Raw genomic sequence first — 13140 nt, 5'->3', positions numbered from 1 at the left:
GGTGTGAGTGCGCATCACCATGCACATTTGGAGAGAGACAGAAGCAGGAAGTCCAGTTCAGAGCCAAATAGTTTAAAAGAAAAAGAAGGAAGTGGGACATCACACATGGTAAAATGTTCTAAAAAACTGCCCTCTTCACTCCCAGACCACTGTTCACAAACTCCATCGTTTAGAATTTCCAATTCCACCTTAATGATATAGACTCCAGGCACAGTCTGTCTTGCCAGCCAAAGGGCAGGACTCTGAAAGCAACATTAAAATACATTATTTGCATCATGAAAGGAAAGCCTTTGTCTAATGTCTCTCTTCCCTGCCTCAGGGAGCAAGTAAATAAGCATGGAACCAGACACACAGGAGTCCTGTTTCAAAGTATGGAAGGCACACACTGCCTGGGGCCCTTCACAGCAGGTGCCCCACATTGTAAGTGAAGGGACACATGATGAGTAAATAGCACAGTCATTGATATTGAATATTCACACATCTCCAGAGTCTTTTCCTCCATCCCCCACTGAAGAACTTAGGTATTGGTGAATGATCTTATATAGGTAGCTGACACACCCTAGTGTGTGATCTTCTCCTTTTAGGCTGAATTTTACAACATGGCCACAAGTGGCAATTTCCATCCTAAATGTTCAAGCTAGCTTAGCATTATTAGGTTTTCTTTTTTCTCCTCTTCACTATGTCACACATGCTTATCTCAAATTAGTTCCATTGCTACTTATGCGATAATATTTTAGGGTGTATTTGTTTCAAAACAATAATGTATTTAGCAAATGCTATAGATACAGGAGGCTTTAAGTGGGAGTAAATGCAGCAATTAATGCTAATGAGTCTGCTGTTAGGATGTAATATTATGGGTGTGACAATCACACATCACCAAATGTGGAGCCTCAGTTTGTTCAGCAGATGCTGGTCTTAATGGCCACATTTTCTTCCCATGGATAAGTTAACTTTAGTTAAATTTACCATTAAAAACAGTCATTTGAAATGTTAATGAAAACAGTGACTGTATGCACTGGGAATTTTTGTTTTAACCTCTGTTTTATTGCTTCTTATTGTCAAAGGACAGTGGGAAGGTAAGGAGTCTATTGCTTGCTTATAATATTTTAAATAGGGGGAGAAAAGCTCAGTTCATTCTGGTTAAGATCTGCTGTATACAGGCAAGAGCCACAAAACAGGGACTCAACGGAAAAGCCCATAATGTTTCTGTTCCCAGGAGCCCAGGACAGCTGGCTTGTATTGCTAACATTGACGGGACTTGGAGACTAGCACTCTTTTGTTCTCATGTCTCGTTTCTTCTTAATATTTATTTAGGATGTGAGGCATCGTCGGGTAAGTGGGGTACGTGTTAGTCCAACTAGCCTATAAGCATGTATCTTGTCTTCCTGAAAATACTGTTCATCTACCACATGTTAGGATTAAAGAAGAACAAGTACCAGGACGTGCCACTTAGGAATAAGGTTCTTATTCTTCCAGAACATACTTAGTTTGAGTTTTCCCACTAGAAGATGGAGTTTGTAAAACAGTGGATATCAGATGTGTAGCCTGAGCTCTGTATCTTTGCACATTGTATCACCAGTTATATACCTTGAGGTGGATGCTCAAGTCTTAGAACTCGAATGCGTGGTCAGAGGGAATAAAGTAGAGGAGGAGTAGGATGTTCAGGGCAGTGCAGCTGGCCCCAGGCTGGGGGAAAGGTTGAGTGGCTGACTTGAATTCAGGTCAATTCTATTTTCACAAATGTTTGCTAAACTTTGGAGCTGAGCATGGTACCATCCTAGGTGTGAAAGGATCAGAAGGGTGAAAAAGACATGAGCCTTTGTATAAGAGTAACCCAGAATCTTAGGCTCACTTTCTTTATAGTTTTCTAGTGCTGTTTCAGATACAGTCTTAAATAGATGGATATATGTAGAATGGAGTGGAAAATGGGTGCATAGCAAATGGAATTTCTTCTGAGGCCATCTTGATAGCAAACCTTCAAGATTATGTTACATTGCTGTGGTGGTTTATTGTTGTGTACTCCAGAAAAACATATTCTTAAGCTTAATCCATTCCTCTGGGTATGAACCTACTGCAAGTAGGACTTTCGATGAGGTTACTTCAGTTAAGATATGGCCCAACTCAATCAGAATAGATCTTGATCCTATTACTGGAGTCTTTCACAAGCAGACTGAAATTCAGACAGAGAGCGAGAAAGTCACAGAGGCAGCAGTCAGAAGCTGAATGTCAATGGAACCTGGAAGAGAAGGGGGAGGCCAGGAGATGCTGCCATGTACATTGACATGTGATAGGGGGGCCCAGGAGCAAAGAGCACTGGAAACCAGTCCCTGGACACCAATCTTCAGGAAGAAAACATCACTTTGATGAGGCCTTGCTTTGCACTTCTCCTAGCCTCAAAACCATAAACCCATTAATTCCCACTGTTTAAGCCAACCCATTGTATGGTGTTTGCTTGAGTAGGACTAGAAACTAAAACACTTTCGAATCCTGAAGGGAAAATAAATATAAATTTCCTTTGTTTAAAGGAAATCTAAATGTCAAACCAGCTGGGAAAAATGATATTATAGACTCCAAGTGATTTTTCACAAGATTGGCAATGAAAGGACATTTTGAGTTTTATATAAAATTCAAATATAGGGAATCTAGACCCTTAAACTGTCTCTCTGGACCAGAAGGGACCAAGGGTTTTGGTTCTGTTGTGATCCTTTGCTGATGATTGAAGCTGACCATGAGTGCTTATGTCCCCTTTTCAGCCACCTTGAGTCTCTATCAGTTCTCCTGGTTGTATTTCAGACCCAGTTCAACTCCTAAGAGTCAAAGTTTGGACACTCCCAATCACTTCTGATGTATGATTAGCCAAATCCACCTCTTTGGATTGTGGCTTGCTTACTTCTTTGCTATCTGCTGTCTGTCCTGAGCAATGCTTCAGGGATTCTGTAGAGGCGCATGACACATTTTGTGAAGATTATAGCTCTCAGCAAGAATAGAAAACAAACTGCTTTTTCATAAGTCAAAATAATAGATGGATTTAGAAAGTAAGTTAGTTTTTCCTATTGCTACCATGTAGGATCTCATTAAAACTAACCCTTAGAAATAGCTCCTATTATGGAGACTGTAAGGAAAGGGTATCCTCAGTAATCTATCTTGGAATCATATCTCACCGCTTACCCAAATCTAGCAATTGGGATCCTCTTCTAAATGCTTTATCTGTAGCCTCCCAGTGGTAATTTGTGCTCGTTTTTAATGAACCCCAGTGAGGAAAAGAAAATCATTTTCAGAAAATGTCTCTGCTTAGGTGAAGACCATTATTGTAAATAGTACATTTCCCTCTGTGGTATTGCTAGAAATCCTTCAAGTGATTTTTCATGCTGTCTCCTCTTTCTCACATGATTTTTGTTATCATTGATATCATTTTCTGTCTTTTTCCAAGAAGAAATTCTCCAAGAAGAAGCAAAGTCAACCACAAGATTAATGACACAGATCAATGAAGACACATCTCCTTTTCACGTTTATTTCATTTTGTTTTAAGATCACAGAAGAGCAGAGCATTCATACGTGTAAAGTAACAGAAGAGAGAAACGGAATTTAAATACATTTAAAAAGAAAAAGAAAAAAGCTTTTTTTAATTTAATTTTTTTTTTACACACACTGCGCTTTTTATTTTCCTCCACAGAGCTAGTATCCAGGGGAAAAAAATCCAAGAAACAAAAATAAAAATCCTTGAGCAACAAAAAACCCAAACCAAAAAATGGCCATGTGTTTGTATTGTCAAGGGATCGTTCATGTCTACAGGGCTGAAAAAAGGAATATATTTATATATATATTTATATGTATATAACACTGTAAATAAGAAGAATTCTAACCAAGAGCAGGATTTATACACTTTTCAGTAAAGCGGCGAGAAGGAAGGAGTGAAGCTGGTGGGGAGGGGGCTGGTGGGGAGAAGTTGAAGGTTTTTCTCCATGCTTCTCTCCCCCTCTAGTCTCCTCCCTTTAACCTCCTTTTCCCTCCCAGTAAATACTTCAGGGAGCAGAACTTGGCCACAATTCACCAGGATGAGCCATTTACATTCTCTGGGGAAGAGTAAAGATATAGGGAAGTGGGGTCATAAAAGGCTCCAGATAGCCTCAAGTTGGTGCTGAGTGCCAGGAAGCTAGTGATTTGATGCATTTTCTTCATTTGCAAGAAGCAGATTTTTAGTCTGTGCCTGTCTTTACATATAGAAGGTTTGGCGAGAGAAGAACACAGCTATTAAGAGTAGATTCAGGAGCACCACCCAAAGAGAGGCACCTCTGAAATAATCATGAAAATGGGGAACTACCCCACGGGCAGGGTCATTCTCCCACTTAAACAGAGCTTCATTAAATACTCTAAGTACATTGATATCTTAATCTATACAAAGCTATATAAGTTTTGGAAAGTTAAGAATAAACCCTGCTCTTCAATATACAGGAAGCTTAGATTTCTTCTGCTTTTTCAGGCAATTCATGAAAAAGACACTTTTGGATAGTTGATAAGCTAGGCTCTAGGATAGCGTGGGGCTGTGCTTCAAAGGGTCACGACAAGTGGGCTTGTGTTCAATCCATCAAGGACACGGCACAAGAAAGTATTTCCTCACTAACTGATTGCGCAGCCGTCTTTTCTGCTTACCCTCTTTGTGGCGAACTAGCTTTCACATTTGATTTTGGCCTTCACAACTCTTACTGTCTTCAACTCTACAGCCTCCTAAAAATGAATTCATTTTTGATTTATTTTCAATTGTAGACAGTATTGATTTGTACTTATTTGAAATCGCGGACTGTTTTCACTCCATCTCCTTGCTTGGGTTTATAGCCTATTAAGTTACGTTTAGGGGAAACTGGTACCATGAGGATTTCCTTCCAAAACAAAATGTATTATCTTGCTTGTTTCTCACAGATCTGCCTTTTGAACCTGCGGGGACCACATGGTTACTGCCATCAGCGCAAGCATTTCCAAGGATACCCATCTAGTATAATGAGGCACTTGGCCCAGGATGAGAGAAAAATGGTGCATTTCCTTCATTTTCACAACTTCCTCCTTGTTATATGCATAATACCCAATCTGGCTTTGTGCCTTCCTGTGAAAGGTTATTAGAGTATAGTTCAATAGCTAATTTTTTTTCATATTATAAACAATGCCCTCAGTCAATCTGGATGTGTCCCCTCTCTATATTTCTAAGAAGTCTTGATCAGAACAGAATTATAGAACAGTCCAGACAGCCTGTTTCTGAAACAAGACAGCAAAGTGATGTTTCTGAGAGGTGAGGATAATATAGAGCACAAATTGAAAAAGAGAAGTGACTGCTTGGAATAATTAGCTGGGCACAGAACCTAGTAAGTATTCCATTCTCACTCAGAATAGAAGAATTGAGAATTGAAAGAGACTTTAGAGATGTCATTGAAATTTGGAGGATGAGAAAACCAGGACTCAGGGAAAATAAATGACTTGCCTAAGCTTGCACAGCTTTTCTGTGGCCAGACCCAGGGCTGGAATCCAATTCTCTTGATTTCCAATTCACTATGCTGCCAACCTCACTTTCCATTTTTCATTTATCTTAGGTAGGGAAGTGTTCTTGGAGCCTAATATTAATGAAGCCTAAATGTCTTTCTACAGCCGATAGGAGGCTTGTGTGGCCCTTGAAGCCAACTCTTTGATGCTTCTTTATGTATAAGTTGTTGTGATTGTGGAAAAGGTGCATATGCCATTCAGTTGAACACATCAGACACTTCAAAAAGAATGCAGAGAATATGCCCGAGAGAGAGAGTTGCAATTGAAATTACTCTGACCTTCATTTATCATATTCAAAATAGGTAGACACGCAGGTCTTCCAGGTAAGTAAAATCCCTCAGTTTTTTAAGATCAAGCTGACAGATAATCTTCCAAAGTGTCTGTGAACGGAAAAATGAAAACTGAGTACTACTTTGGTCATCAAGGTGCTGGTGATTTCCTTGGAGCTAAAGAATACGCCTTAGATGATGACAAAGAAATAACCAGAAGAGACTTAGAGTTAATGAAACAGGCACACAAGATCTTAAAACTCCTCCTTTCCCTTCCCTTCCGTTCAGGAAAAGCCTGACTAGTTTTGGTGCCAGGTGAGCCCGCTGCGGCCGCAGTGGGAGTTGTCTCCCCTACGTCCTGAAGGAGCAGAGATGCCTATTTACTCTTGTGACTTGAGCAGGGGACAAACCTTCTACAGTTCCTGTGCGTCAGCTTCCTTTTGCTGACGCAACCTTGTGTTCAGTTCACACTTCTTCCCGGTCTGAACTTCTGAAATGTTTTAGTCTTTATTTCACGATGACTTTCTCTTTAAGATTCACAGTATAGCTGAACTTGGGCCTTTCATGAAAAATGTAGTTTACATAGTTTATATTATGTATATAAACCAGTGATTTACATTGATTTACACATGATTGGTGCCTAATTTATTAATCAGCACACAGTATGTTAATGTGCTGAAAGGAAATCAAGATTTAAAAATAAGTTTTCCATAATATCCATAAACATTTTCGGTGGTGCAAATGTGAAACTTAAACCCAATGTTAGCACCAGCTTCCTTGCCAGGAGTGATGTATGTAGTTGGATGAAAACAAACTCTTCAATTTCAGTTGGCGACATTTGAACAGCATAGCTACATGCAAATGAGAATAGTTTACTTCTCTTCCGCTAGTATGTACATCAATGTAAACTCCATTTTACATTTAGTGGGATGTTTACAGATATTATGCCAACCACGATGGAACATTTACATTACTGGGGCAAATGCAGTCTTTGGAGGAGTAATGTATTAAATATTTTTTAAAAAGAAAGAGTCTTCATAAACTAGATTAGTATTCCTCAACTCAGGGTCTTATCTCATCATTTTTGTGGTATGTTAACATTTGTCTGCAAAATATTATAGTTTCTGTAGGTCAGATAGAGCATTGCACTTACATTTCTACAAATGATAGTTACTGGGAACCAAAACTAAGTCAAGGCTAAAAGGTTATGAGGATGAAGAAAAAATCAGTACATGTTAATCCCATGGAACATGGTTCGTAGCAAATTCCTTTGAAGCAAATAATTACAAAGTAGAAAAAATGGGGCTCCATGTCTTTCTGAACGAAGCATAGCTCTTTTTTTAAACCAAATTCAGCACTTTTCTTTTAAATTTAAATTATTATTCTAGATTTGTCTTATAATACATACAATATTGTAAATATAGCATTTGTAAAGGTAAGATTTTAAAAAATACATATACATATATATATTTTCACAAATAATTCAAGGTCAGCAAAGAACAAAATGCAGAGAAACTAGCTAATAAAAACAGACCACAACCAACCTGGGGATGGAAACTGTGACTCTAGAAGAGTTAAGAAACTAAACACTTGGTAGGTAATAACTCAAAAACAATTTCATGCCGAGGAGTTTAGTTTTTGTGTGCAAAGGAGGTAAGTCCATTTTTGGAGGAGAAACAGATTTTTGTTTCAGTGCTCCAAGAACACGAAAATCACGAGTACTTTTACAAGGTCTCTATGAATAGCCCCAGTTGTTGAACATGTAGTGAAAAAAAAAAATTGAAAAGTTTTAAAAAACCCATGGCAAGGGAGAAATCTGACTTGGAAGAGAAGTCAACAGTCGATCAAACAATCCTTCCTAAAAGGAAACTCATTTACGTTTCCCTAGGCCTTAGTTCTTTTAGGACAGAAGGAGTTTGTCTCAAAACAAGCAAAACTGTTCCTCCAACAAAGCAAAACCTTTTAATGAATAATTGTGTCAAGGATGTAATTACACTTCCTGCAGTTACAAAATCTAGGATAACTTTTACTTATCAGGAAGGACCCTGGGCAAGGCCATTGCTGCCTTTGTCAGCTGAGAGTTGGGCCTAAAGTTTTGTTTCATGAATAGTGGTTTTCATTTTGTATACATTTTTTATTAATATTAAGAATGACATTAATCATTCAAATTAATTGATACATTTCACTCCCCTCAGTATATCATTTTCAACCAGGTAGCGCTTTTTCAGGGCAAGTTTTCAAGCTTTGCTTGAACAAGCTTGAAACCTGTTTCGATGGATGGACAAGATTCTTGAATTTATTTATAGCAATATGATGAGCTAAGGTCCAAGAAACCTCACGTTAAAACTCAACGTCAATCCTCTAGCCCCTTCCTTTTCCCTGACCTTTCTCAAAACTCCATTCTTCACGTTGATTATATAGATTCTCAAACCTATGAGATTTCTGGTACCAATGTTTTCTTGGAAGCGTGAGCCAGGAGCAAATAATAATAATAATAATAAAAAACACAGACCTTGTCAGATATATGCAAAGCCAACACAATATTTAACATATGGCTAATTATGTTTAATATAGGGCCCATTATATTAAAATGGATGGAACAAATAATGCTGATATGGCAAAGACAGTCCTTTTAATGGAGAAGATTCTTCAATAAACCAAGACATTGTTCTTTTGATAAAATGGATACAATAGGAAGGTCAGGCATGTGGATTAAAGCCTGTGATATGGTGTAGGGATCTGTTTCTGGTGCTGATATTAAATGACATCTGAATTAACCTCTGTACTTTGGCTTCATGATTTATTTATCTTCAAGTAGTATGCTCCCTTTTAAAGCTTCCACTTAAAGGTGGGGCTGCCTGTTCAATATATGGGGACCATTTATCATCAAACATGATAAGCTTTCATTCCTTATGCAAAGAAGACCAAAACTGTTAAAATCTTGATTGTCAATAAATTGGTGATTCATAGGAATATGGCTCACCTTCTCTTTATTTTAGTAGCTACCTTCTCGGATCTGAATTTCTGTCCTATGCCAGGATCTGCCATAAAAACTCTTTCCATCTCCAACCCCAGTTTGTCCATTTGTTTCATATCTGAGCTGCAGAATAATAAAGGAAGGCTGGCAATAAACTTCTTGGGAAAAAAAATACAATCTTGCAGTAAATCTCCCTAGAAAAAAATTAAAATGCTGCTCGTCAAGAAGATGCAAAGAAAAGACTCATTACAAAGAGCCTTCAGTCAATAAATCTATTAAGAAAAATTTCAGGTTTTTTCTTCAGTCTTCTTATTTACAATAGTAGTTTCTCATTTTGTATCATGTAAGAGTTAATTTCAAGGTTCCACAATTTGGTAAAGTATCACATTTTGCTCTGCTGCAATACTAGGCAACGATGACCTCATAAATAATCCTCTGTCCTTTCATAAACTGAGCCATTTCTAGTTCTTCCTATAGTCTAAGTGAGAGCAATGTCTGGTTTCTTAACAAAGATATCTATATATCTATACGCAAAGGCCCAGCTTTTTCTGCCTGACCTTTTCTAGTAAAATCCTTCTGGGGATGTCAAATTTTGTGATACTCATTCAACAACCACTTAAATTTACTCCAAGTTACTCAGCTCTTTTGATTAAGGAACTAACTCACATTTCATTGTTAATGGCAAGATGTTAATTCAAATGCCATACGCCCACTGAATCTATTTCAGGAGACCAGAAGCTAACAGTGAACAGAGAAGGTGATTATAATGCAATTCCTAGTGTCCTATCACAAGATAATGACGGAACCCAGTGGCCAATGGTCTTGTATACACCATCAGTGGGACAACGAGGAGATGATGTGGACCACAAAATAAAGTATTAATCTAGAATACCAGGCCAGAAATCTGTAAATGAGCACAAGAAGTGAATTCTTTTTTTTTGCTATGACCTTTGCTTTGTATTAGATCTCTGACCGTATCTCTAGAATATGGGTCAGAAAACTAGGTATCTGTCACCTTTTCCTGCTTTGCTTATTCTTACTATATTTATCTGAAATATGAAACAATCTCTGCTCAGAGGAATCCATGGGGCAAATATTTTATTTGTAGATTAAGGAAGGAGCAAAGCAGGGGTGCTTAGGATCCCCACGTGGTTCATCGTTCAGCCATTGAGAATTAATACTTGGAGACCTTCCTGCTTCTCAGATTTACTCAACCCATGCTGCTCACTCCCTCAGCAGAGCAGGATCCAGCCTGTCAAAAAGCCAGGAAAGATATGATTCCCTCAGACGCACAAAACAAGCGTATAATCAGACACCTTCTCTCCTGGGTCACCCCATCCACATCACTGAGCCTTCATACTGCTTGCTTACTCCATCAATAGTAGGCACTTTCATTTACAGTGATATTCTGAGTGACTCCCCAGTGGGCTCTGTCGATTGGGCTAGGAGAAATATGGGATCCTGCCCTTGAAAGGGTATAGCTTGGTTTGAATATACATCAATGTCATGTGACAGCCAGGATGGGGGAGTGATTCGGCTCCTCGCTTCCTTCCCCGCCATCCCTCTAGCAACTTGTCACAGCCGCATCTCACAATTACAATGCAGGACAGTATCTATAGCACAATGAGTCTATGTACACATGGACCATTCCCTTGGCATGCTTTAGAGAGAGACACACACACGCTCACGCACATGTACACCCTACGTGAGAGAGAGACTTGAGCACGCGCGCGCACAGTGGAGAAAATTAAAATGGCACTTCCTAGCATTTGCGGCATGACCAGTGCTCAGGGGGATGGTGGGGGTGAAGAGAAGCAGGGGGCGGGGATAAAAAGGAAGTATCTGAAATGGGCATGGGGGAGTTAGAACGCACTGGAGGGAGAGGGGTGCTCTTGAAAGTTGGAGAAAGAGTGGAGGCAAGAAAGTCAGATAAAGGCTCAACATAGGACTCCAGATTGGATTCCACTGATAGTCTGAAATGGCTATGAGTCAACTCAAAAGAAATACGGGAAAAAAATATATATATCATGGAAATATAACCCCCAAAGCAATACCTTGTTTTTTTTCCCCCACAGATGAAAAAGGATGAAAGAAGGAAGGATGGAGGGGATGGAGGGTTGTTAATATTCATCTTGTACTTTTTTACTTCGTTATTTTTTACAACATCCGGACATCCTTAGCGTGATGAAGTCTCTACACAGCATACATTTGCTTAGATATACTCATACCCTGGTAGAACTTTTCCCACCCTGAATTATACTCAAATTTTATTGATGGACTTAGCGTTTTTGAATGTATTTTCTTCTTCATTCTTTTATTTCCCCCTTCATTTAGAAACACACAAATTTGTGAAATAAACAGTCTTCCCCCATCTTGCATTCTCTCTCTGATTCCTGTGTGACGCATTTTTGTGTGTTTTTTTAAATTATTTTAAAATATTATCCTATTAACATTTGCTGAGAAGGCAGAGCAGAGATGCTGCCAGCAGCCACAGTGGTACGGCAAGACTGATGGATCCGTTTATTCCTCTCACTGACCCAGGTCCTGCAGAGCAGAAGAGGAGAGAGAAAGAAAAGACAACAGTTACATTGGACATGCTCTACATCACAGTTAACTTCTGACCCTATCAGAAGGCAGTTCTGGTCAGAAAGCAATGTCTCATAGTGAGTGTGCTAATGTGCAGCCCAAGAAAACTGAAAATCTTTCCTCATTCCATCTCTTCCCTGAGCTATAAGTGTTCGATGATGTATCATTGGCTGAGACACTTCTCAATCCACAATGCTCTCATTGGAGAAGATCCTAAACTGGCTGTCAATGATGCCACTGGCGGTGTGGTGGGCTCCTGTTCACCCAACCTCCTCCTGCAGGCTCAGCTCTCCAAGCAGTGATGAGGGACCTTCAGCAGCCACTCACCGACTCCTTGGGTTGATTCATCACAGCACCTCCATCACTAAAACAGGAAACCAATGAGTGTCTTCTTCACCTCCCAAGGAAGCTGTCATTGTTCATGTGTTAATGGGAAGTGGACTTGCCTCAAAGTAACATTTACAGGTGGGTGGCATTTTAGCAGCAAGGTAGAAAATTAGCCAACACGTTATAGTCTTAAGAGGCAGCAGGGATCGTCTGGTTTAAAGTCTTCATTTGACATTAAAAAAAAAAAAACCAAAATCAAAATCCACAAACAAACAGAAAACACTAGGGCCTAGAGAGGTTGAGATGCAGGTTGGAACTGGGAACAGAACTGAGACTTGAGCCCAGAACTGAGAGTTCAACCCAGAAGGGCAGCCTGTGCTTCTTGCTGGCCCCCTAGTTTCTCCAATGTGGACCTGAATTGGGGATGTGGGTGTGTGCCGGCAAGGAAGAGTGGGATGGAAAGAAGGTGATGAAGAGGTTGTGAGTTGATAGAAAGGGGAGGACTAGGGGAGAAATTGTGGGTCCAATTGAAGAGTTTGTCTCCTATGCTTTGTTTGTTTTCGTTTTCTCCTTTTGTATAGATGTTATACAGATCCATTCAAGGAAGATCATATTAGTATTTTTCACTGAAGAAACTTTTGGTACACTTAAACAATGATGTCCAAAAGAGAAACTGGTGTGACTGCAATTGTGGGTCATGTTAAAGTTGCATGGCCTGGTATGTAGATCAATGTGCGTGAGTAGGAAGATGTGTGTGTGCCTGTGTCTGTTGAAAATCGGATGCTTTGCAAGTGCAAGGAGGTATCCTCTGTATGTGAATGTTTCCAAAAATGTCTACAAACATGACACATTTGTAGGTAAAATAATATGGGAAAAGTGCCATATTGGAGAATCGTTTCCTAATCTACATTCAAGGCAAGTAATGGCAACAGTAACAGCAAAACAAAACCAGCAATTACATAGAACTTTCTACAAGGTACTGTTATAAATGCTTCAGAAATAAAAGCACCCAACGGGCAGGTGAGGCAGGTACTATAATTAACCTGTTTTATGGTGAGATATGTGAGGCACAGAGGTTAAATACATTGCACAAGCTTATACAAATAGCAAATAGAGAAGCTGGTATTTTGACCTAGGAGTCTGACTTCAAAGTCTGTGTTTGTCACTACTGCAGATTGAGTTATAAAATAAAGCATGTGGGTGAGTCTCTGGTCAAATATTTGGCACAGAAATTTGGATTTGTTTAAAACAATAGCCAGAACAGACAAACACAACAAAGGGCCATCCATTGTCTTGGCAAAAATTAGTTTCAGTAGAATACTTTAGACTAGAATGTCTTCGGAGAATATGAAAAACGTTAATTAATAGAAAATACAAATACATACAAACTTCAAGAAGCATCATTATCACATTAAGTGAGCTTTCCCATGCGTAAAGAAGTGGAAACACAGG

General features: G+C 39.2%; 1 protein-coding gene across 2 annotated transcripts in view; it reads right to left on the bottom strand.

Annotated features, from left to right (window-relative positions):
- Window positions 1-3497: 3497 nt before the first annotated feature.
- Window positions 3498-13140, bottom strand: part of LSAMP (limbic system associated membrane protein) — a 667551-nt gene continuing 657908 nt past the window's right edge. For both annotated transcript variants that reach the window (XM_077118264.1, XM_077118266.1), the window contains one exon: window positions 3498-11319. In XM_077118264.1, the coding sequence (XP_076974379.1) occupies window positions 11222-11319 (98 nt within the window). In that variant the 3' untranslated portion in view covers window positions 3498-11221. The remainder of the gene's footprint in view (window positions 11320-13140) is intronic.

Source organism: Tamandua tetradactyla, chromosome 10, assembly GCF_023851605.1.
Source record: "Tamandua tetradactyla isolate mTamTet1 chromosome 10, mTamTet1.pri, whole genome shotgun sequence".
Taxonomy (NCBI): Eukaryota; Metazoa; Chordata; class Mammalia; order Pilosa; family Myrmecophagidae; genus Tamandua; species Tamandua tetradactyla.
Note: the sequence above shows the minus strand (reverse complement) of the source record. Positions and strands in the feature narration are given on the sequence as shown.